This window comes from Danio aesculapii, chromosome 12 (assembly GCF_903798145.1).
Source record: "Danio aesculapii chromosome 12, fDanAes4.1, whole genome shotgun sequence".
Taxonomy (NCBI): domain Eukaryota; kingdom Metazoa; phylum Chordata; class Actinopteri; order Cypriniformes; family Danionidae; genus Danio; species Danio aesculapii.
The window spans coordinates 21,716,111-21,739,496 of record NC_079446.1 but is presented as its reverse complement, the minus strand read 5'-3'; the positions used below and the strand labels follow the sequence as shown (position 1 = coordinate 21,739,496).

General features: G+C 39.9%; 1 protein-coding gene across 1 annotated transcript; it reads right to left on the bottom strand.

The window, feature by feature from the left end:
- Window positions 1-4,450: 4,450 nt before the first annotated feature.
- On the bottom strand, window positions 4,451-16,640 carry zbtb4 (zinc finger and BTB domain containing 4). The gene is made up of 2 exons (XM_056470085.1): window positions 16,461-16,640; window positions 4,451-13,337 (listed from the first exon to the last, which is right to left on the bottom strand). Exon 2 carries the CDS (start codon window positions 12,948-12,950, stop codon window positions 8,226-8,228), a length of 4,725 nt encoding a protein of 1,574 aa, XP_056326060.1. The 5' UTR covers window positions 12,951-13,337; window positions 16,461-16,640; the 3' UTR covers window positions 4,451-8,225.
- Between the last annotated feature and the right edge of the window lie 6,746 nt (window positions 16,641-23,386).

Here is a 23,386-nt window from a genome sequence, read left to right as displayed (position 1 = left end):
CTGAAAGGTTGTAGAGAAAACTTTGAGAAAAAAAGTGCAAAAATAAGACTCAAATATATGTCATTTAGGTGTGGAGTAGGTATAAATACATTTTTGTTAAGTTAAAGTCATGCCGCATAGTAAATAGACAGTTTTTGTTTATTTCCTCTGACTGTTTAAGCTTAAAATATAACCTCTTTGATCAAATAATGTAAAAACTATACTTTTATTTATTAGTTGCCATAATTATATTTCGATTCAGAAATTACTATTATTATAATTTTTGTTTAGTCAATTTTTTAATTATTATTTATTTGCAATGTCTACTTTTACAACTTTGACACACTTAAACCTGTGCAGAAATGTTGTAGCCTATATGTCATATACAGTACAGATACATTTAAATAGGCTACTATAAATTAAAACCATTTTACATATCCTATATTTTAGGTTTCACAAGCTTTTTAGGTTTCTGCTTTTAAATTATAGGTTACATAAAGCTTTTGGCTGCTTTCAAAATGGCATAAATGATTTCAGAGTGCACCACAAAGGGAGCACAATTGTCAATCTGAAATTTGCTAAAGCTAAACTGTAAAAAATAACTTTGAAGCAAATAACATGTGAGAGAGATAGCTTTAAGCTTTTTTTATTAATCATTTAAAGTGGAACATTCAAAAGAAATAGACCCTTGGCGGGCGGGGGACAACTGGCAATAGAACACAACCAGGAACTATGCTTCTGACTACAGCTCTGTAGGAGTAGTTGCAACAACACTTCATTTGATGTTCATTGAAATGACGGATTTGGGAAACACCAAATCGCTGAACTATAATTGTAATGACAGAACTTGCGACCTTAGATGGCTAAATGGATATTTTTACTTTTAAAACACACTCAAACCCCCGCTGAAATGTTGTAGCCTGTATGTAATTTACAATACATATACATTTAAATAGGCTACTATAAAATAAAACAATTTTACGTACCCTATATTTTTTGTTTTCACAAGCTTTGGAGATTTTCCCTTGTAAATCATAGGTCACCTATAGCTTTTGGTATGAGTCATGGCTACGTTTAAAATGGGATAAATAATTTCGGAGTGCACTACAAAGGGAGCACAATTGTCAATCTGAAGTTTGCTAAAGCTGAACTGTAAAAAAAACTTTGAAAGCAAATTACACATGAGAGAGATAGCTTTAAGCTTTTTTATTAATCATTTAAAGTGGAACATTTGAAAAGGAATGTGGCATAATCTGGAATAGAACACAACCAGGAACTAAGCATCTAACTACAGCTCTGTAGGAGTAGTTGCAACCACACTTGTTTGCGGATGTTCATTGAAATGACGGATTTGGGAAACACCAAATTGCTGAACTACAATTGGAATGACAGAACTTGCAATCTTAGTTGGGTAGTTGGATGGTTTTACTTTTACAACACACTCAAACCCACACAGAAATGTTCTAGCCTACAGTATATGTCATATACAATACAGATACATTTAAATAGGCTAGTATAAAATAAAACAATTTTACGTACCCTAGATTATTTGTTTTCACAAGTTTTGGAGATTTCCGCTATAGGTCACCTATAGCTATTGGTATAAGCCAGTGTTCACCAAACTTGTTCCTGGAGGGCCGGTGTCCTGCAGATTTTAGCTCCAACCCTAATCAAACACACCTGAACAAGCTAATCAAGGTCTTACTAGGTATGCTAGAAACACCAAGGCAGGTGTGTTGAGGCAAGTTGGAGCTAAACCCTGCAGGGATACCGGCCCTCCTGGACCGAGATTGGTGACCCCTGGTATAAGCCATGGCTGCGTTCAAAATGGCATAATTTCAGAGTGCACTACAAAAGGAGCACAATTGTCACAATTGTTATCTGAAGTTAGCTGAAGCTGAACTGTAAATTACATGTGAGAGAGATAACTTTAAGCTTAATTAATCATTCATTCAAATCATCATTCATTCGAAATGAATGGGGCATAGGGAGGGTAACTGGGAATAGAACACAACCAGCAACTATGCTTAATCACAGCTAGAGTAGTTGCAACTGCACTTGTTTGCGGATGTTCATTGGAACGATGAATTTGGGAAACACCAAATCACTGAACTATCATTGCAATGACAGAACTTGTGACCTTAGTTGGCGAATTGGATGGTTTTTGGAAAGCAGCCCTGGCAGTGATTGCATAACAGATGAACTTTGAAAGGGAACTGATGTTTGCTCATCCAGTACAGTGAAACCTTGGCATATTATTAGTGAGGCATATGTGTGTGTGTGTGTGTGTGTGTTTTTTTTTTTGGTTTAGTACTTGGAATGTCTAAATTAGGACCAGATCAATTTCAGTCTAAACCTAATATGATTAACTGGAAGATGAGATGTAAGACACGTTTGAAAACCTTTACTTTATTTTGTTGAATTATTTCATCATTGTGTTTTGACCCTTGGTCCATGAGCCAAAATGTACGCTTTAGGGTTTTACTAATCTCCACTCTTACTAATACAATACTACATGCATCCTTGCAGTGGTGGGAATGGTGTACATATATGATATAGTTATATATAATCAAATTCTCTCCATTTTATCAGGAAATTGAAACATGTATAGCACATGTATATATGGAAGTAATAGCACTTGTATATTACTCATGTAATTGAAAAATTAGTGTTTTAAGTAGGTTGTATTTAATATAAAAGTTGTCAGTAAACCAAATGTTTCATCACATCATATTTACATTAGGTAAGTCATGCAGTGACCACAGCTTATAAGCTCACTGCAGAAGAACATTACTCTAAAAAACTGGCAATGTGATGGCATAAATATTCATTTTACTTAACCTGTAGTGATGTCTACTACAGGTTTAAATCAATAGGTCATGGAAAAATAATTTGTACTTCAATTGTTTAATAGGGTATATGCACAGCTAGTGTTTCTTCCCATACCAATAAACTTCAGATAAATGGTTAATGTGACTTTTTAAAATTGTATACGCTTCCTTTTACAACATCGATGTTGTTATGTAATTAAAATACAATCAGTTAAGTAGAATTCAGCATTCATTTAGTTGTTCAAACGTAAAACGAGATGAAAAGCCGTTTACACGCACACACTGTCAGGATCAGCAGGCGACCACAGAAACACTATTGAAAACACTGTGGTAAAATAAATGCTCTTTTTTTGTATTTGGAATTGGAACATGGCGTAGGAAAATTTGTATTTAATGCAGTGCTTGTACAATTTGAGACCCACTTTATATCGTATATCAATCAGGCAGGGGAGATTGTTGATTTTTAAAGCAAACAGAGTTTAAACATGCCGATTTTGTAACGGCATACAGTTCACTGGTAGCGTTTGACCCAGAATGCTGAAAAATGTAAAGTCTTTCTGCATGCTTCTACATATACCCCATTAGATATAGATGTTATTGTATAAAGTTGTTTATGTGAATTTGCCTTTTTTTATTTGTGGGTTAATTATCTAAAAATGAAAAGCTATTGAATTTAGTATTCTGGTCTTTGTTGTTCATTTGTAGCTCTTACCATTATAGTAAGTATGTGCAAGCAGTTGAGGTTTCAATATAGTTTACCTCTTCATTTAGATCATTTTTAAAGAAAATTATAATTATGGTTGAATTCATTTCAAAACAGCCACAATTATTTAGTTAATAAATGTCTAAATAAAAACTTTATTTATAGATTTTTCTCTTGCTGTATTAAACCATGACTTTAAAACAGCAGGAACATACACCCACCATATTTGTGTACCATTACAACACTGGTAGATAAGATACAAAGATGTACTTTGAGGGTAATTGTCTAGTGATAAGCATTGTACCCAAATATTTTTTGCCAGTGTGTAAAAGAATATATATATATATATATATATATATATATATATATATATATATATAACCCTTTAACTGCCTGCTTTACCAAATGGTTGACGATATTTTGTATAATTTGGTTGACCAGTTTTAAATACAGACTCTTAAAGTCATTTAAAGAATGACTGTTTTAAATAATGGTTTACACACACAGCATTGTTGGTTTACAAAAAATCAAACAAACATAATCCTTTTGCACCACTACACTTGATTTTGGTTTTATTGTTAAAAAAAAGAAAAAGAAAACATGTTAAATGAGAATCTGAAATATTTTGTAGCATACTTTAAAAATGCAAGATGATTTAGTGTTCAAAAATGTTTTATTTTGAATATTTTTTTAATAAATTGATATTACACTTCATATTTTCTGATTTTCATAGTATATGTATTCATTCATTCCTGTACTTTTGCCATAAACCGATATATCAACCATTTGGTAGAGGTTGCTATTTTAGAAATTATGGGATGTGTTTAAATAAATGCATTGAGTGTGTTAACTAGCGACATAAGATTTGCACTTCTTGTCGAAACACTTCTTGCACTTCTTGTATATACACTGCATAGTAATGATGAATTCAAAGAAATTTTGCACGTCATCAGGTTAATACTTTATTTGTATGGTTGTAGTGTGGACAGATGGAGTAAAGAGAACAGGAGCAAAAAAAAATGAACTGCAGATTGTAGACTTGAATTGGCAATGTGTGCCAACAAACCTCTGTATTAAATGGTCACAAAGTCAACAAGACACAAATAAAGTTTTCAAACATTTCACGTCTTTGAAACTGCCCAAATATAATGTGGACCTCTAAAACAATGGCACAATATAACATTGTCACAAAATACCAGACGATTGAGTCACATGCCTACAACTATGACCAAGTGCAGAACATATGCACCTGGTAGATTTGGATTGAAAATTGAAGCCTTTAAAGCACAGGTCTCAAACTCAGTTCCTGGAGGGCCGCAGCTCTGCACAGTTTTGCTCTAACCCTGATCAAACACAGCTGATCTAAATAATCAAGGTGTTCAAAAGACTCATGAACACCTTCAGTAGTTGAATCAGCTGTGTTTGATCAGGGTTGGAGCAAAACTGTGCAGAGCTGCGGCCCTCCAGGAATTGAGTTTGAGACCTGTGCTTTAAAGGGTCCTTGTTCTAGGTGGACCAAGCTGATATTATTATTTTGTATTTCATGTGTTGTTCAAAACCAAACACACTGAACAAATCTGGGATTATTTCAGTACACATGCCCCCAAAAAGGCTTGTTTTTTTTAATTGGTCTGTGCAAATTTTCAGTAGTCTATCCAGATGCTGACCCATAAATATATATATATTTTTAAAGTAGGACTAGTAGTAGTAGTAGTAATAGTAGTAGTAGCCCACACAGTCACAAGGGACCTCTTTTAAGCAGACTATCCACTGGGTTTTATTGAATGTTTGCTGATGGATGAACAGGAACACAAGAACGTAACTCATTTTGATGTTCCCCAAAAGTAAAACTTAAATATAGTGTTTTATAGAAAATGGTATCACAATTTTGTCTCTGTAAGGTGCATTCAGATTATGTGCATATTCTTATTAGCTTATTTAAATAAAAAATGCAAAGGCATCTTGTATGTAAACATCAGAATTTTAGATTTAGTCCAGATTTTAACCAGTTACTGATTCAGAATTTAGCATTTGATATTTGGGCGAATATTTCAATCCATTCAGATTTAAATGCATAATTTCAAAAGGTCGGAAAATAAGAATAAATATACAAAAGCCAATGTTATTCATTCTCTGAAAATAGTTGTCACGTTTTCTAGTGACACCTCTCCACAATTTGTACATTCGTTTACATAAATTGAACATCTGCTGCCAATGACTGGTACAGGTAGTTGACATAATTTACATGTCTCTAAAATTCATTGAACATTTTTGTGGTGGAGAAAACACAGCAAAAAAGAACAGGTCCAAAATCAAACACAAGTTTGTTGGTAACTATCAAGGGAGATAGACCTTGTTTTGGTTTTTCCTTCACCACCACACACCCTTTCCCTGTCTCACACACAAACGATGCAAACAAAAGGCTTGTACTCACACCCGAGTGAAGCTACATGATCCACAACCGTTCATTGCATTGTGTTTAACCCTCAGGAAATAAACAGTGCTGCGGCTACATTGCACAGTTTCACACTCACTTCAAAGGGAGAGGGTAAAATATTGAGAATCGACAGGGAAATGGAGGATTTTGGAATGAGAAAGAGCTGGAGATGGAAGGGTGGCGTTTGAAAAGCTTTCGTAATGCTTAGGGGAAAGAAATAAGGCAACATAGGAGTTTTTCTTTTTGGTTTTAGAGTTAAAATGTTGATACTGAGGGGTTAAAAAAGTTTTGTGAGGACGTGTCTTGAGAGAAAAAGAGCAGAACATAATGAAGAACCACTTATGAAGGAAAATGGAGTTTTGTGACAACACCAGAAGATACTGTAGAAGCAATTGTTGCTCATGCGTTGTGGTTATATTGAATCCAACTTCCTTGACATATCTCTATGACTACTGTATATATATATAGATATATATATATATGTATATGAATACCTCATAGCGGTTCAGTTTTACATGTTATTTTTCAAGTCAGCATACAGAAATGATCTACCATACTGTCTTTATTTTTTAACCTCATGACTAAATTACATTCATATTCTTGTGTACTGGAACGAGCTTCGAGTACAAGCCTTGTCTCACTACCAAAATAGGAAATATGTCAATCAAACATAATATAGTGTAAAACAAAATTTAAAAAAAACAAAAACAAGAAAGTACAAGGGAGAGCTTAAGCCACTCCAGTGCTATAAGTCCCATAGTGCAGGCCCTGCAGGGAGTCAGAACGGACTGACATCCTCTCCCTGTCTTTGCCAACAGAAACACCAACAGAAATGGTGGCTTGCTTCTACGTAGTAGATTTTGTTTTGCTAAACCTAACATTCTCCAACTACCGCCTCTATTCTCTTTACAAAGGAAGCTCCGTTGTGCTAACATACTCCACGTCTACACATTTCTCCACTTTGCTCCTATTTTAGCTCACGCTCTCACGCTATATTGTTCTTCACTTGGTTTCACTCTATCTGTCGCATCTCAAATCAAGTCAAGTGAATGGAGTGTCTTTGGTGGACACCAGGGGGCAGTGGGGAGGAGAAGGCCACTAACATGAAGTCGACTGGAACGTATGTTGCTGGAAGAGATGAAATTGTTGGCAGGAGTATTGGAAGTACACAGACTTATTTTATAAATGATCAAGGATTAATAGCCACATCCTACAAACCAAACTATGTGAAACGGAATCTGTCTCTAGGCATAACATGGGCAAATGTAGAGTGTATTCTAAATCACCATACACTTGATCTTGTCATGATAATCCTGGTTAGTGAAGGCATCACATAATATGTTTTATCCATATGACATGTAGCTACACCATCAAGTTGCTATGCTATAACTTACGAAAGAAGAACTTCATCTATGTTTTCTATTTTCTGACCTATTAAGATTATAACAGCTTTCCCAGGAATGATGCTTTTTACGTGAACTTCCAAGGACCTGGCCAAGGCTGATGCAGCACAAATGATTTTTAAGTGTGCATGCCTACACCCCCAACACACCCCACAAATACACTTACACAAACCTGCAGGCACACATAAAGCCAAAATACTGGAAAACACATGACTGGAGTACCGATGTTGTAAGATATGACACTATGAGCTACCCCAATTTCTCCATGCATTACCTCTATACAAATTCACACACTGTACACACTCATGCGCACACACATAAACGCTGTTGCATCTTCCTTCCCTGTGTGTTGAGTATGTTGAGCCACTTCAGGCGTAACATTTAGCGTTTGATGATAAGCCACCCTTGTATAACTGTAAGCAGTATAATTAACTATTATTATCATTATTGTTGTTATACTGTCCCTATTATGGGAAGCAGACAGAATTCATTTAGAAAAACACACATCCTTTTAGCTGTTATTGTTCACTTTATCTCTGATATCATAATGACTCTGAGAGGATGGAGATCCCAGCTTTATCAACACTACAGAAGAGGCAAAGGGTGGTGTGTTGGAGGTGCATCTTGGCAGTGCCTGAAGGGGGCGTTATATTATTTGTTCTTTACCCCCTCATATCCTTTCTTCTTTGTCTTCAAGACACTCTCCATCGTTCCACCACATTTGATTCCTATGAATGCCTATACATTTGCTGCTTTACAAAAGAGACGTAAGAGCTGTGCAAGAGTTAACAAACAGAAAAAACATCATTTCCACCCTTAATGGCCTTCTCTGCTCTTTTACAGGTATTCCCTTGCTGCCGTTGTGTACTAACTTATGGGTTGTCCTGCTTTGTGCTACTGCTGCCGCCACTGTTGTATAGGCTGGGGTTCATCACTAAAGGATGGGGCAATGTGCCTGTTAAAGGGGCAGCTGCGGCGGCATAATTAAAAAAAGGCAAGAAGGGCAAGGGCTCTTTGTCCCCTGATGCCATCATATTTAGAGCCATTGGAAGGGCAGCAAGGTTATAAGGGTATGGCAGTAGCTGTGGGCCATACAGTAGGTGATAAGGGTCGTGGTAAAAGGGCAGTTTAGGGGAGTCAGCATGGGGTACCATTTTCCCAAGTGGAGGAAATGGAAGGGGTCCAGCAGGGTAAGACATCAGGATTTGCTCTTCCTGTTTCTTACCAGAACAGTATCCTCCAGGTATAACCATGGGAAGAGAATACTCCTGCACAGGGTAGCCCGAGACCCTGTGGTGTTCTGTATGAGTACCAGAGGTGATGTCTTTTAATTCAGGCTCTGCTGCGGGCACTTGAGGATTTAGCAGGGTGGGGGAAGAAGGATCGCTTATACCAGCTGAATTTGCTGGCAACATAAGACCCTGTTTTTCTGAGTTGTGTCTTCCTCTGTGTGATTGGCCATGATCCAACTGTGGTCGCAACTGTAAGTCCAGGGGTTCTGGAGAGTGACACATTGACTTTGAATACCTTTGAGAAAGACCTTTAGGAGTGGTTTGAATGACAGAGCATGTGGGAGACGGAATAGGACTGAGTGGCTCCTCTTTGGGCACTAGCAATGACACCTCCTCATTACAAGACTGGGCTTTTAAGATGTTGGATGGATGTTTAATCTGTTCATCAAGCTCCCTCTTTTTTGCCTGTATTGTTGGCATGGACAAGTCTTGGGCTTGACTGCTAGATTGAGGAAAGATTCTTAGATCCTGAGCATCTTGTAAATCACTGAAATCTTGATTTGGATTTATGTCACAGTCTGTAAATGCATAACCTCTGCCTGTTTTTAGTGATATTGGTACAGATGGAGTTGTTTCTCTTCTAATCTGAGGCTCTGTCGGCATTTGAGAAACTTGGATTTGTCTGTCACTTGGTGTCTGGCTTCTTTTCTGCTGATCTAGTTTTTCTAAATTTTGTTTCTCTGGTGTCCTGTAGTCTAGGCACTCTGCACCATTCATTACTAAAACACTAGGGAGGTTTGGAGAAATTACGTTAAATCTTTCTAAAGTGGGGCTGTGAATAACTTGGGAAAACTGTGCACAACGTGGACTGTGAACTTTTTCATTCTTTGTCACCTTGGGGCTTTCACAGTCTCTTACTCTTTGGTGTTCTTCCATCTTCTCACCCAGTTGGTTATCTGTATTTTGACATTCTGGTTTGGAGTAATATATGACAGACACAGGCTTTACTTGCTCACAGTTGGTGTCTAAACCTATGCTTGGTATAGTATCCACCGCTGGAGGTGTGTAACTTGGCATGTCTTGCTTTTCCTGTGCATCTTCAACCTCTGTTAAACTCCCTAACTCATGTCGCTTGAGGTGGCAGTTAAGTGCAGCAGAGGTTTTGCAGACCTTATCACATTTTGAGCATGTGTATCTGATCAAAGGCCTCCTGCCCAAGCGAACTGGGCTGCCTTTCTCAATGGACCGTCCATTCATTCCATCATCATCCACTTTCATTTCCACCTCACCTTTTGATGACTGTGAAGTGTAGAAAGTAGGGGCAGACGGGGGCTTGTTTTTGGGATGCTGAGTTTTCTGATGTTCCTCTAACTTAAACTGTGAGGGGAACGGAGCTCTGCAATGCATGCATACAAACTCAAATAGATGTGTCATTTCATGTTTGTCTCGTTTTCTTGGGCTAGAGAACCAGCGCCCACATGTTCCACACTCAGAGGCTTGATCTTCTGACCATCGTTGCTTGATAATAGAGGATGCTGTGTGTGTTGGATTAGGTGTAGCCTGAGGAACAGTTGAAGGAAGAGGGAGATCAGGCTTTCCATGTGTTCCGTTTTCTTTTTCCTTCTGTTCTGTTCTTAAAGAGACAGGGAAAGAGTTTGAAATTTCTTTGACTTCGGTTTTAAGTGGATCACTAACCTCCCTCTGTTCTGTCTTTTCTTTCTGCCTATTTTCCTCTCTCTCATCTGCATCTTCATCATAAGCATCTTTATTCAAATTATTTTTTATGAGTCTCTCAGCTCTCCTCATAGGCCTCAGGGATCGTTTGTAGTGCATTTTGCGTTTCCAAGCTTTAGCTCCTTGTAAATGAAGGACCTTTCGTTTGGGTTTGTAAGAATAGTAAGGCCTCCACAGGTTGTCCTCTACATCATGTTCATTTCTGTCCTCTCTGACTTCCTGCCGGAAGAAGTATTTCCTCACTTTGGTTTTGACTTTAGGGCTTTTCCTTTTGGGCTCCCTCTCCTTTCCTTCCTGATTGGAGTTGCGATGTTTACGTTGGTGATGATGGGTGTGTCTTTGCTCTCTCTGTTTGTCTTGTAAGAGGTTACTTTTTTTGGGTTTGCTTCGTGTAGGGCTTTTGTCTCTTCTTAGATCTGTTTCTGAGATGCTTCTTTTGACAATTGCCTCCTCCCCTATGCGCACAGTTATCTGACAAAGTGGACCAGTCCCTTTGACTTCTGATCCCACCGCTAAAGGTATTGTTTTACTTGAATCTGTTTTATGGTGAACTTTTCGTCCCTTGTGAAGTTTCTCTGTTGGATGTCTGATTTTTGAGACCCCTGGGTCTAAACTGACAGCATTCCACTCCCTCTTTGCCTCTGTGTGCTCTTTCTGGCTATGTTTTTTTATCGTTTTTTGATCTTTGATCTTTGCCACTTGATGCTTTTCTGGACTTCTTTTTCTCTCTTCAGAGTCTGTCTTATTTCTGTGGACAATGACAGAGGAAGAAACAGCAGTGCTGTGCATTATGACTGAGGGTTTACTGCGTGCAAATGCTATGACTGAAGACACAGCTCTTTCTGGGCACTTTGGAGTTTGGCCTTTGCCGTTGTTATTACCTGATGGCCATAAGTCTGAATCCTCTACCTCTCCTGCTTCTAGTGCCATGTCTGTTTGAGGCGATGCTATCTCTTTAACCTGCTCTATGTCTACCCTGATGGGGAATCCCTCAGCCTCAGCCTTGATGTCTTGGTTTTGAAGATCTTTCAGGAAAGACTCCAATTTCTTTGTGTCCAAGGGCTGTGGGAGGCTGCCATCTACAGACAAAGGCAGGTTAACAGTTGAGTCAGAAGTTAGTAGTCCATCAGCCATTGGCTGACTATAGGTTTTGTAAGGTCGCTTTAGAGATCGCATGGGCAGCAGGCGGTAAAGTTTAAGGGCATTGACCTTCTGCTTGTAGCCACCATTAGCTGTTTTTTCACTTGAGATCAAGCCTGGATTTATGCCATGGAAAGCCTTTTGGTGTGTCTTAAGGTTGTAGTAGGTAGGAAATGCCTCCCAGCAAAAGATGCATTGGTAGCGTCGCTCACCAGTGTGCCACACCTCATGTTTAGTACGATACTCAGCCAGAGCAAAAACCTTGTCACAGAAGTGACAGGGGTACTTTCGGCGCCAGGAATGCACATTGGAGTGTCGCTTCAGGCTGGACAATGTCATGTAAGAGCGCTCACACACTGAGCAAAAGTAAATGATATGTCCATCCACCACTTTTACAAAGTGATCGTCATCCCCCAGGGTATCCCCGCATGTCACTGCTTCAGCATGACGGGTGTGAAGGTCTCGCACTTTCTTTGTGGGTTGGCCAGGCCTTGTTTCTTGTCCAAGCTGTTCTGGCTCTGCAGCCTCATCTGTTCTCTCCCCCTCCACTTCACCCTCCTCCAGGGGCTCTTCTTTGGGTGGCACTGGAAAAGCTGGCAGTCCTTGCCTGCAGGTGGCCTCATGGGATTGCAGTCTTTTATTATGGATGAAGGCTTTGCCACAGTGGCGGCAGCTGAGTACTCGTCCCCCCCGATGGAGACGCATGTGGACAGTGAGGGACGATGCAGTGCTGAACAGACGGTGACACACCCCACACAGTAGTTCTGGCTTCGGCACTGCCCTAAAGGAGTCATGGAAAGATGCTGTGGGGAGAGTCAAGGGGGAGGAAGTTAGAGAGACAGACGAGGGCGAATGAGGAGGAGGAGTTGATGAGGAAGAGGGAGGGTTGATGCTGGGGAGAGGAAGGCTCAGTTCAACATGAAGGCTGTTTGCTTTGCGTTTTTTGCCTTTTGAACTCTCTGGGTCCTTTACACCTTGGTCCTGGTAGGCTCTTGCACTAAGGTTGAAAAGGATATGTGCTGTTTCTGTCGTTGAATGCTCTTTGTATCCATTATTGAGACTAACCCCAGCTGTTTCCTTTGGACTGTCCATTTTATTGGAGTGTTGTAAAGGAGATGCTGGGTATCGGGAACCACTGCCATCAACAGAAACTGACAGAGATGACTTGCAGTTCTTACTGACTGGAGCAGTTAGATCGACAGGGAAAGAGGAGGAAGAGCATGGCAAACGGTCAGTTTTTGATGACGTTTTGGATAACTGTTTGTCTCTGTATGTTTCCCCCATCCATACCGTGCCATCTGAACCATCTCTGCTATGGACGTCAGAAAAGGATGTGGGGGGAGATGAGGAACAGTGCTTCTGTGCAGAAAAGCCAGGCAATCCCGCGCTGAGGGGAAAACTAAGTGATATCCTTGTTGTTTTGGCACCATTTGCCTCCTCTGTGCCCTCTCCCATCCTGTCTCCTCTAATGTGCTTATTTCTGTGTTTCATTGGATCCTTGTTTAAATCCTCTGAGATGCTCTCCAAGGCTATAGTTGGTCTAAATCAGAGCACTAGACATTCAAAGGGTCTATCTGGAGTCCCAACAAGATCCTGGAAAATTCAAGACTCCGAGTGTCTGTTTTATCTCTATCTTCAGTGCAGAAGTTGAAGGATGATGGAGAACAGAAGGTTCAGATCAAGAAGACTGCAGTTTAAAGATGGTCAAGCCCAGAGACGACAGCTCCTAGATGTAGATAACACTGTGCATCTTTGATTATGTTGGTATAAAACGGGACGGGAGTTGCCATGTATTGCACATTCAGCTCCAAGAGCACAGTGCAGGTCTGGAGAGGGTCCCAGCCATCCTCTCCCGACACCATGACCCCGCTCTTAAACCTGCAACAGATTGGAAAAAATTGTTGGTTTAAATTTGAGTTTTAATCACAGGAAACCTTGTTGTAGTAGTATTTTACAAACAAGGAAAGCACATGACAGGACGTATGCTCTACAGGGTGGCATATCAGCATGCTAGGTTTTAGAACAGACATACTATAAAATACAAGTTAGCATGAAATAAGCAATCCATTATGGTAACTATACACATGCAACTTATTCAGACAAGGTTGGTTGCAGTCAACTCCGTTTCCAAATTGGGCATGACAAAATCTGAAGGTGTGGAAAGAATCTCAGCAATCAACCCCACTGAGTCACAGCATTCCCTTTACCTAATTGAACACTGCTAAGATTTAATTAAGATTTCCCCAACAGAGTGTTATTTATAGTCAAAGTGCTCCAAATATGCCTAGAGTGAAAAGGTACCAAAATATAGATGGCCTTTTGAACTAAAGCATCATGTATTCCTGATTTTTTTTGAAAGATTGCGCACACATTTCAAGCAGGAGATCATATGATTCATAATGTTGTGGAGTTTTTCAGTAGCAGGCTTTAGCAGAGACTGAATAGTTCTTAATGTTGTTGCATCCATCTTTGGATGATTATTTAAATATTTATTAAATTAACATGTTTTGCCAAGGTCTACCATTAAGAAAGAGCATTCTTAGTTAGCACTAATGAGACCAGAGAAAATCCCCAGTCATGGTTTTCTTCCTGCGTTTTAGCCAGGCAGGCAGGCAGGCCTCTGTAAAATTCCACAAGCAGCCCTGAACGCACTGAAACTAGGTCAGCACTGTTATTGCAGGGAGAGAAAGAGAGGAGGAGGGAGAGCAATGGAGAGAGAGAGAGACAGAGAGAGGTGTGGAAGAAAGCAAGATCCAGGCCTGGAGACAGGAACAGCCACAAACACACTCTAACACATGCACACATACACATAGGCAGTCAACAAGCTGCATGCATGCACACACACTCATGCTCACTCTCTACTCTCAACACGCAAACACATTTGTAGGCGTGCAGGCACATATGAACCAGTCTGTCTGTAAACAAGCTGCTTGACAGCTAGCATTACCCAGCACACCACAAATGCAGCTGCTGAGAGTGTGCTAAGGATGTATACCAGAAGACCTCTATAATAATAGATGTTATGCAAGAGTTCATTTAGACAGGAAAAGTTGCAAATTATTTAAACCTGTCCGCCACTTGTTGTGTCTGTCGTCCAATCGCATAAAACAAGGCCTAAGAATGACACCGTTTTACATGGTGTTCGCATAGTGAATGGACAAACACATCTGCCACCCCCTCATTTTCTCTGTACGTCTGTCCCTATTTATCTCTCCCTCTCACCCTCCTTTTCTTTTCGTGTATGACGCACACACTGCCTCTCAACAAACAGTCCCTGGCGCAAGAGGCTGGCCAAGCGTGACAGGGCCTTTGCCTCCCCTCTCTGACAGCCCCTCTACTCAAACATGCAGCCAACTGAAAGAGTTGGAGCTGAAGCATTAAGGTGTTGCATCTTGCAAAATAAAGTCTTATGTCAAGTTTATTTATATGAAGGTTGAAAACAGTACTGAAAACAGTCATTAAACCCACATCAGCTGAAACATGCCAGTTGTCCAGGTAAAGATGTTCAGTTTCAGATTTTCAGAACACTTATTTTGTTATAATGCCAAACCAAAAAAAAAAGCTCTTGTCTTTGAAAAAGCTAACGAGCTAAGGTCTTGCATTTAGCAGTGCCAGTCAAAGAGACCATGGACTGAATGGCAGTAGAAAAGGGTAATGAGTGAAGGCCGCCTGTTTCCGTGTGGCCGTGACGGGGCCCACCAGGGTGAGGCGGACTGTGAAAAGGGGGCTGTCGCTAGATACTGAACTCTGCACAACCCCCTGCCAAAAACATGGTACAGCCAGCCAGAGGAGAGATGAGGAAAGCAAAAATGAGAAGTGGGCTGTTTTGGAGGAGCAAGAGGAAAGCAGTTAGGAGACGGAGACGGATGGTCCGAGGATGGTTACATAGTAGGATTTCTTCACTCTTTGCCTCCCCCCACTCCCTTGAGCAATTCATGGTATTTTGGTGATTTGGCATGACTGGCCATGCTCCAGCTAGTCTGCCTGTGTTACACGCTGTGTTCAAGTAGAAATTCGACAATTGGTTTCCATGAATCTGTTGCTGTAACATGATCAAGGACAATATTCTAAGTAGAGCAAAAGTGGAGGAAAATGTACATCGCCAAAGGAGTGAGAAGAGTGAGTGACCTGGCTGAAGCCGCTTCCCCTAGATCATGCCTGAACCTGCATCCATAATGTTTCGGTTTGGTTAGAAAGACGATCAGCCTTGCCATGTTTCCATTCTAACACCGATACTTCTGTTGCTTGAATATTCCAAGAACTTCAAACGAATGTGTGCCAGCCTTTAATTTCAGATATCCCATGCAAGAACTATTATGCAGCAGCTGAAAATACTTGATACTGGTGTATATGCAACTCACTTCAGTGAGACCATACGACTTGGCTGCATGGCTTCTAACGACCTCTGACCCTATGGCCTTGTAGGGGCTGTTAATTGTGTACTGCTAAATATGCTACAGAAGAAAAGACTGTATATCTGAACTTTTTCCCAAAAAATTGCATAAGCATTTTGTTATAACATTCATCTTACGTAATCCCGGATGCTGCTTTTAGGAAACAGGACCGAGTCCATTTTTCCAAGACGCTGCTTAGTCATTAATACTGAGGAGATCATTTTGTCAGATGCAAACATGACAAAATATAAAGTATCTAAATCCGTAAGAACAGTAATTACGAGACGAGAACGCAAAGTATGAAGCTTTATTCTCCTTTCACTTTAATCTTGGAGCGACTCAGCAAGCCTGAAAAAGAACTGCGTGGTTCAGCCACAACAGCCGAGGATAAGGGAGACAGGCCTTGATTAGCGCGCTCGCAAACCCCCCCACACACATACTCAGTTCTGGTGTCTACACAGAACCAAAACAACATCGATATGATATGAGAGAGGTACAGAAACGCAAGAAGCAGGAAGAGGTGAAGACAGCAAGATAGATCAGAGGAAAAAGTCTCTCCTTCGCGCTCCCATTCTCTGCTAGGCAAGCACACAACAAGACAACGTACCTCGAAAAACCTTCTGCTGCATCTCGGCTGCGATGTGTTCTCTCTCTCACTCTCTCACTCTCCCTCCCTTGGTCTGTGTGTCCTGGTCTGCGTGTTCCCGTGTGCGTGTATGAGTGAGAGAGAGAGAGAGAGAGAACACAGGGAAAGACGAGCGCGTGCACACAGACAGCGCTATGTAGAGGGCAGAAACGACTCTCTCGCACTCTGACTCTCCCCCTCCTGCTGCCGCTCTATCTCTCTTTCCCTCGCTCACTCTCACACTTCAGTTTGCCACTGACACATGATTCTGGGCTGTTTTTGCATTTTTTATCTCCCCCAGCCTCATACCCCTTACTCACCCGCACCCCTCCTTTTAGCCTCATTCTAATTCCAACTCTCTCTTTTTTTATTCCAAATTTTTCTTTTTGTTCATTAGACACACACACACACACTTTCACCATGCAAAACTGTCTACTCTACATACACCAAGCCTGATGATAGCAAGGAAAGGGAGGGAGAGCAGGAGCGAGGGAGAGAATGAGCGAGAGGACGCCATTTAAGCAGTTTGTTACGAGCACTGCCAGTCCCCAAAATGGCTGAAAACAAACAGGAGCCATGCCAACAGAAAAAAAAAGCTTGGCCATAGAGACACGAAGGGAAAGAGATAAAGAGTAGGAGCGGGGAGAAACAGAGAGACGCCAGACAATACTTGGGTTAAACTTTTAAATAAGTGAGGCTGCCAAAAGAGAGATCAAAGAGAAGGGCATGGACATGCACTTAGGTTTCCATTTATTCTCTGTCTACTTCACTGACTAAAGAGGAGGATCTTTACGGCAAGAAACAGTCAACAAAGAAGTAAATATTGGCAGAGAGGGAATTCTGTGACAGATGTGGCCTTCTCTATGTTATAAATAGAATCTCGATGTACTTTTTGTCCCGCCTTCATTCGCCAACTTGTTTGCCATCTCTTGGATTGATCCGTCAAGCTCACTGTCAATCCATAATCTACCTATAGCTGATGAAAAGTTCAGGAACCACCTGTTTTAAAACTGTTTTCCAGGAATAAGAGCTGTCTTGACATTTCGAAATGATTTCCACGCCCAAATAAACCTGTGAAGTGGGCAAGGCGACAAGATCAGGAAAATGAGTGGATGAATTTTGTTTTCCCTCTCACTTCTTTATTCTTCCTCTGTCCACTTTTTTTCATGCCCAAATTTCTGCCGAACAGCTCATTATACCCCCCATCCTACGTTCCTTTCCCCGTGCCCCTCGGTCCTTCTCTCTATTTTTCCTTTCTCTTTTGCACTCCTTCTTTTTCTCTTCTATTGTATGCCAGCCCACTTGTCTCCATGGGAACTCGGTTTGGAAGGGGTGTTTTTCTTATGATCTCTCCGACTTGGTGGAACTTTGTCACTTTTCTCACACTTTTCTCTGATTCTTTTCCTTCAAGGGGTTTCTTACTGTGAGCTTGATTATAAAACTTTCAGTCTGCATGTTTGTGGTATTTCTCACTTAAAACTAGTTTAGGTAACCTATTGAATAGATTCACCAAGTGACAATGTGGTTTTTGGTTGTGAGGTGTTTGGAATTTGGAACAGTAGATTTCCAAGATAACACACCGCAGGCCTGTTTTTAAAAGCATGATGCCAGAAAACAATGGGTGTTTTATCACTTGGTGCAGATAAGGAAATCAAACTGTTGACAAGGAAGTTTTATGGAAGTCTATTTGATTTGAGGTGATTTTGGATAAGACTTGTTCCAGTCTATCAGTGTTAAACCAAAGAGGGATGTTTTAGTGATTATGCATAACAAATTTTAAATAATCATAATTATAACAAATACTTGTAATGTGTAACTTACTGTACCAACTGATTTTGGTTGTTTATAATGTCTTATATAAGTGGTCAGCTTTTATCAAATGAATGGCTAAAGATTCTTTTCTGTTGCTTTCACACTTGACCAAATATTACTCTTTATTCTCTATTTTCCAAGCCAAAAAAATGCTCTGGTCCTTCAACGGGTTTTGTTGAAATCATCCTCCACCAGCCACTTTATTAGGTTCACCTTACTAGTACCGGACCCCCTTTGTCCTTCGGAACTGCCTCAATCCTTCGTGGCATAGATTCAAAAGGGTACCGGAAGTATTCCTCAGAGATTTTGGTCCATATTGACATGATAGCATCACACAGTTGGTTCAGATTTGGTGGCCGCACATCCATAATGCAAATTTTCAGTTCCACCACATCCCAAAGGTGCTTTATTGGATTGAGTTCTGGTGACTGTGAAGGCCATTTGAGTACAGTGGACTCATTGTCATGTTCAAGAAACCAGTCTGAGATAATTCAAGCTTTATCGCGTTATCAAGTAGCCATCAGAAGATGGGTACACTGTGGTCATAAAGGGATGAACATGGTCAGCAACAATACAATGCTGTGGCGTTGACACGATGCTTAATTGGTACTAATGGGCCCAAAGTGTGCCCAAGAAAATATCCCCTACACCATTACACCACCACCACCAGCCTGAACTGTTGATAGAAGGCAGGATGGTTTCATGCTTTCATGTTGCTGGTGATAAATTCTGACCCTACCATCCGAATGTCGCAGCAGAAATCGAGAATCATCAGACCAGGCAAGGTTTTTCCAATCTTCTACTGTCCAATTTTGGTGAGCCTGTGCAAATTGTAGCCTCAGTTTCTTTTTCTTAGCTAACAGGAGTGGCACCTGGTGTAGTCTTCTGCTGCTGTGGCCCATCTGCCTCAAGGTTCGACCAGGTATGCATTCAGAGATGCTCTTCCGCATACCTCGGCTGTAACGAGTGGTTATTTGAGTTACTGTTGCCTTTCTATAAGCTCGAACCAGTCTGGCCATTCTCCTCTGACCTCTGGCATCAATAAGTCATTTGCGCCCACAGTACTGCCACTCACTGGACATTTTCTTATTTTTGGACCATTCCCTGTAAACCCTAGAGATGGTTGTGCATGAAAATCCCAGTAGATCAGCAGTTTCTGAAATACTTTTCTGTCACCAACAACCATGCCATCAAAATCACTTAAATCACCTTTCTCCCCATTCTGATGCTCAGTTTGAACTGCAGCAGATCGTCTTGACCATGTCTACATGCCTAAATGCATTGAGTTGCTGCCTTGTAATTGGCTGATTAGAAATTTGGTTAATGAGCAGTTGTACCTAATAAAGTGGCCGGTGAGTGTAATTATTTCACTTAAAAATTTGTACAATTGGTTTGCTGAGGGAATGATGCACAAAAAGAGAGCCCCACCCTACTCAATATTCCATTTTAGTTGGAAGTACATCAACATATTAAAATAAAAAGTTCATGCTGACTTTTTATCAATAAGAGGGCTTAGAGGGTAAAGAATATTGTGGCTGAAGCTGTCAAGCTGATGTCAACAGAGAAGGACCACGTGCAGTCAGATTTTGATTGATTATTAAAATAAATTGCATGAGTTAATTGTTTACTTAAAGAATAGCAATGTGTGCTAACAAAATAAACATTGTTAATTTTGATTTCACATGGACTTCATTGTTATCTATACAGTTTTAATAAGGCAAATTAAAGGATCAGTTATTTGCAGTCTGAGCTATAATGCTAACTGATGTAAACATGGATTATTTTACTGATAATTCACTCACACTGATAACTACCAAACATTAGACACTAAATGAGAATTTAAAGTCAATTTGGATAAAAGCATCAACCAACTTATCAAATGCAAATGTTCTATGTATGTTATATTACAACGCTGTTTTGAGCAAATTCAGAAGTAGGCTAGACAGAGGTGGTCTTCAGGCAGTTCCTCTTGAATGAGCCGTTCAGCTCCGCAAACAAGCTTTGTCATATTCTAAATGATTATATTTGTCGTCTGATTGTCTCTAATCTCTGTCTGCTGTGAAAATAGGTGGCTCAAATGTTGGCCTGCTCGCCGCTGATCAAAGGCCGTCTTTAACATGACATATGGATCAGCAGACACTAATGAGAGGGCAGTGGCCAGCTGAATCTCCACCGTAACAAAAGAGTCGGGACATCTGGAGCGAGCCACACACAGACTCCTGGTGAGTTTTTGGGGAAAAGAAGGGGGCCGTTGAGTGTCCGCCTGCAACGGGATAACAAATATGGCTGTGGGCAGATGAATGAAATGTCCAGTTAACCCTCTGACGATCAGCAGTTACCATTGTGAGTGAATTCAGGACTGATCAGTACAAGTAATCTATGTTATAAATTAGCATAAACTGACCAGAGCACAAATACTTTTGTTAAATTTACTTGATCAAAAACAAAACAAAAAAAAATGTACACATTACACCCAAAAATGTAATTAATTTAAATTAATTTAATTTGAAAAATGTTAGAAACCTGTAACTGTTGACATCAATAGTTGGAAAAACAAATACTATGTAAGTCAATGGTTACAGGTTTTCAGCTTTTTAAAAAATATTCAAACTTAAACAGGTTTGTACAAGCGAGAGCGAGTAAATGATGACCAGTAGTGTAAATTAACAAATTACAAATACTCAAATTACAGTAATTGAGCAGTTTTTCTCTGAAATTTTAATTTACTAAGTAGTTTTAAAAATGTGTACTTTTACTTTCCCTTGAGTACATTTTGAGTGTGTATTTACTCCACTACTTTCCTTTAACCTGCAGTCACTACTTTATTTTTTCTTGTCTATGGGGATTAGAAAACATCCAACCTAAAATCAACCAAATATCAACGTCTGATGATGTTACAGCTTGACGTTGTGTGGACGTAATCACTAAGACGTTCATCAGATGTTGGATTTTGGTTGCCATGACGAATAAATGTCAGTATTTGACGTTAATATGATGTTGGTTTAAGATGTTGGCTCGACGTTGAATTTTGGTCACTTTTCAACACAACCTAAATTCAACTAAATTTCAATGCCATTTGACATCAAAATAATGTTGTCCTTAGACGCTGGCTAGACATTGAATTTTGGTCACCTCACATCACAACCTAAATCTAATCTAATATTAACATCTTATGACGTTGTGTGCCTGCTGGGCTAAATGCATTACAGAATGTTACGTTTACACACATCCACAAATTACATGTAAATTCATCCGCTTTCTACAGCGTAATACTCACTACTCTTGAGTACTTTAAAAGGTCTACAACAGATACTTTTACTCTACTTGCACTACATTTTTAAGCAAGTAATGGTACTTTTACTTAAGTATGATTTTTCAGTACTCTTTTCACCACTGATGATGACAGAATTTTCAGTTTTGGGTGAACTATATCCCTTTAAGTTAATATTATTCTGATTTCAGTGGTATTGGGTTTATTTATTTTAATATTTTTTATTTGATTCTAATTGTGGGCAGCATGGTAGCGCAGTGGGTAGCACAATCGCCTCACAGCAAGAAGGTCGCTGGTTCAAGCCCCGGCTGAGTGAGTTGGCATATCTGTGTGGAGTTTGCATGTTCACCCCGTGTTGGCGTGGGTTTCCTCTGGGTGCTCCCTCACAAGTCTAAAAACATATGGTACAGGTGAATTGGGTAAGCTAAATTGTCCGTAGAGTATGTGTGTGAATGAGTGTGTATGGATGTTTCCCAGTGATGGGTTGCAGCTGGAAGGGCATCCACTGCGTAAAACATGTGCTGGATAAGTTGGCGGTTCATTCCGTTGTGGCGACCCCAGATTAAGGGACTAAGCCAAAAAGAAAAATGAATGAATGATTCTAAATGTTATTTTTTTCTGATTGTTTTTAAAAAATAATTTGTTAAATTTCATAACTCCAAATGCAAAATATTGATAACTGCATACATGATTAAATCAAATTAAATCAAACACATATGATTGGCAGTGCTCTCGCCACATTCTGTCCCAACACCATGGAGTAACTTTATTATACTTGGATGATTTCTGGTGTTATCTCCTGTTCTTCTTCCAAGCATATTCCTGCCAGAATGGAGATTGTGCTGAATGTTTTTTTTAATGAAACACTCTTCCAATTCCTTGTCTCTTTGTCTCACACTGATCGAGTATTATGCATTTTCACAACATCACTGTTCCATGAGATTGTTTCTGGAATATTGTATGCATTTTCTTTATATATCATACACTGTAAAAAAATTCTTGCTGTCAAAATTTTGTTTTAGTTGAATCAGGGAATTTTTATAGTCATCTCAACTTCTATCAGTCAAGCTGACTAAAAATATTAAGTTAAAATTGTATTACTTAAAATATTTAGTTAAAACTAGATTAAGGGCATACTCACACTAGGTACAGATGCCTTGAATCGTGCTGAAGCGCAGTTGTCCCCCTTTCCCTTTCCACTCACTCTGCATTTTGTCTTCCGGAGCACGCCTACATAGTGCTGGGTGTTAAAATCGGTATCGGTATTTATTGACCAAGCACTGTTGTAAGTATGGATGACAAAAGTTCAGTATGAATTTTCGGTATGAAGGGCTAGTTTTGTTCAAATGTGGCTGCGCCTTGGAATGAATGCCAAAAAGCTTAGGGTGTAAGTTTGTCGTTTTCAATGGAAGTGCTTCACACTTTGTATGGAATATACTTATTTCAGTATTAACGGCAGACTAATTACCTCAGACAAACACAGTGCACCCAAACACTGCAGTGCTTTTTATTTTTCTCCATAAATTTGTATCTGAGCTGCAGCAAAGGTCTGTCTGTTTGTCATCCTTTGAGAAAACTGTTGATGGTTGCCTAGTTACGAGAGACACCAGGGGACAGCAAAGCGCATTGAAAATGGTGAAGGAAACCTTGCTCTCATGCTTTTTACTTCAGGTCAGAATAACAACACATGTGAAAATTGAGTGCGGTAAAGCAACAGTGATGAGATTGTAAATAAAAAAGGATGTAAGGATGTCGCCTGAGTGGCTTTTTGGTTTCTTTTCTTGTGCATCCCCATCTGAAAGATTTTTTAGCATTGGGGTAATGT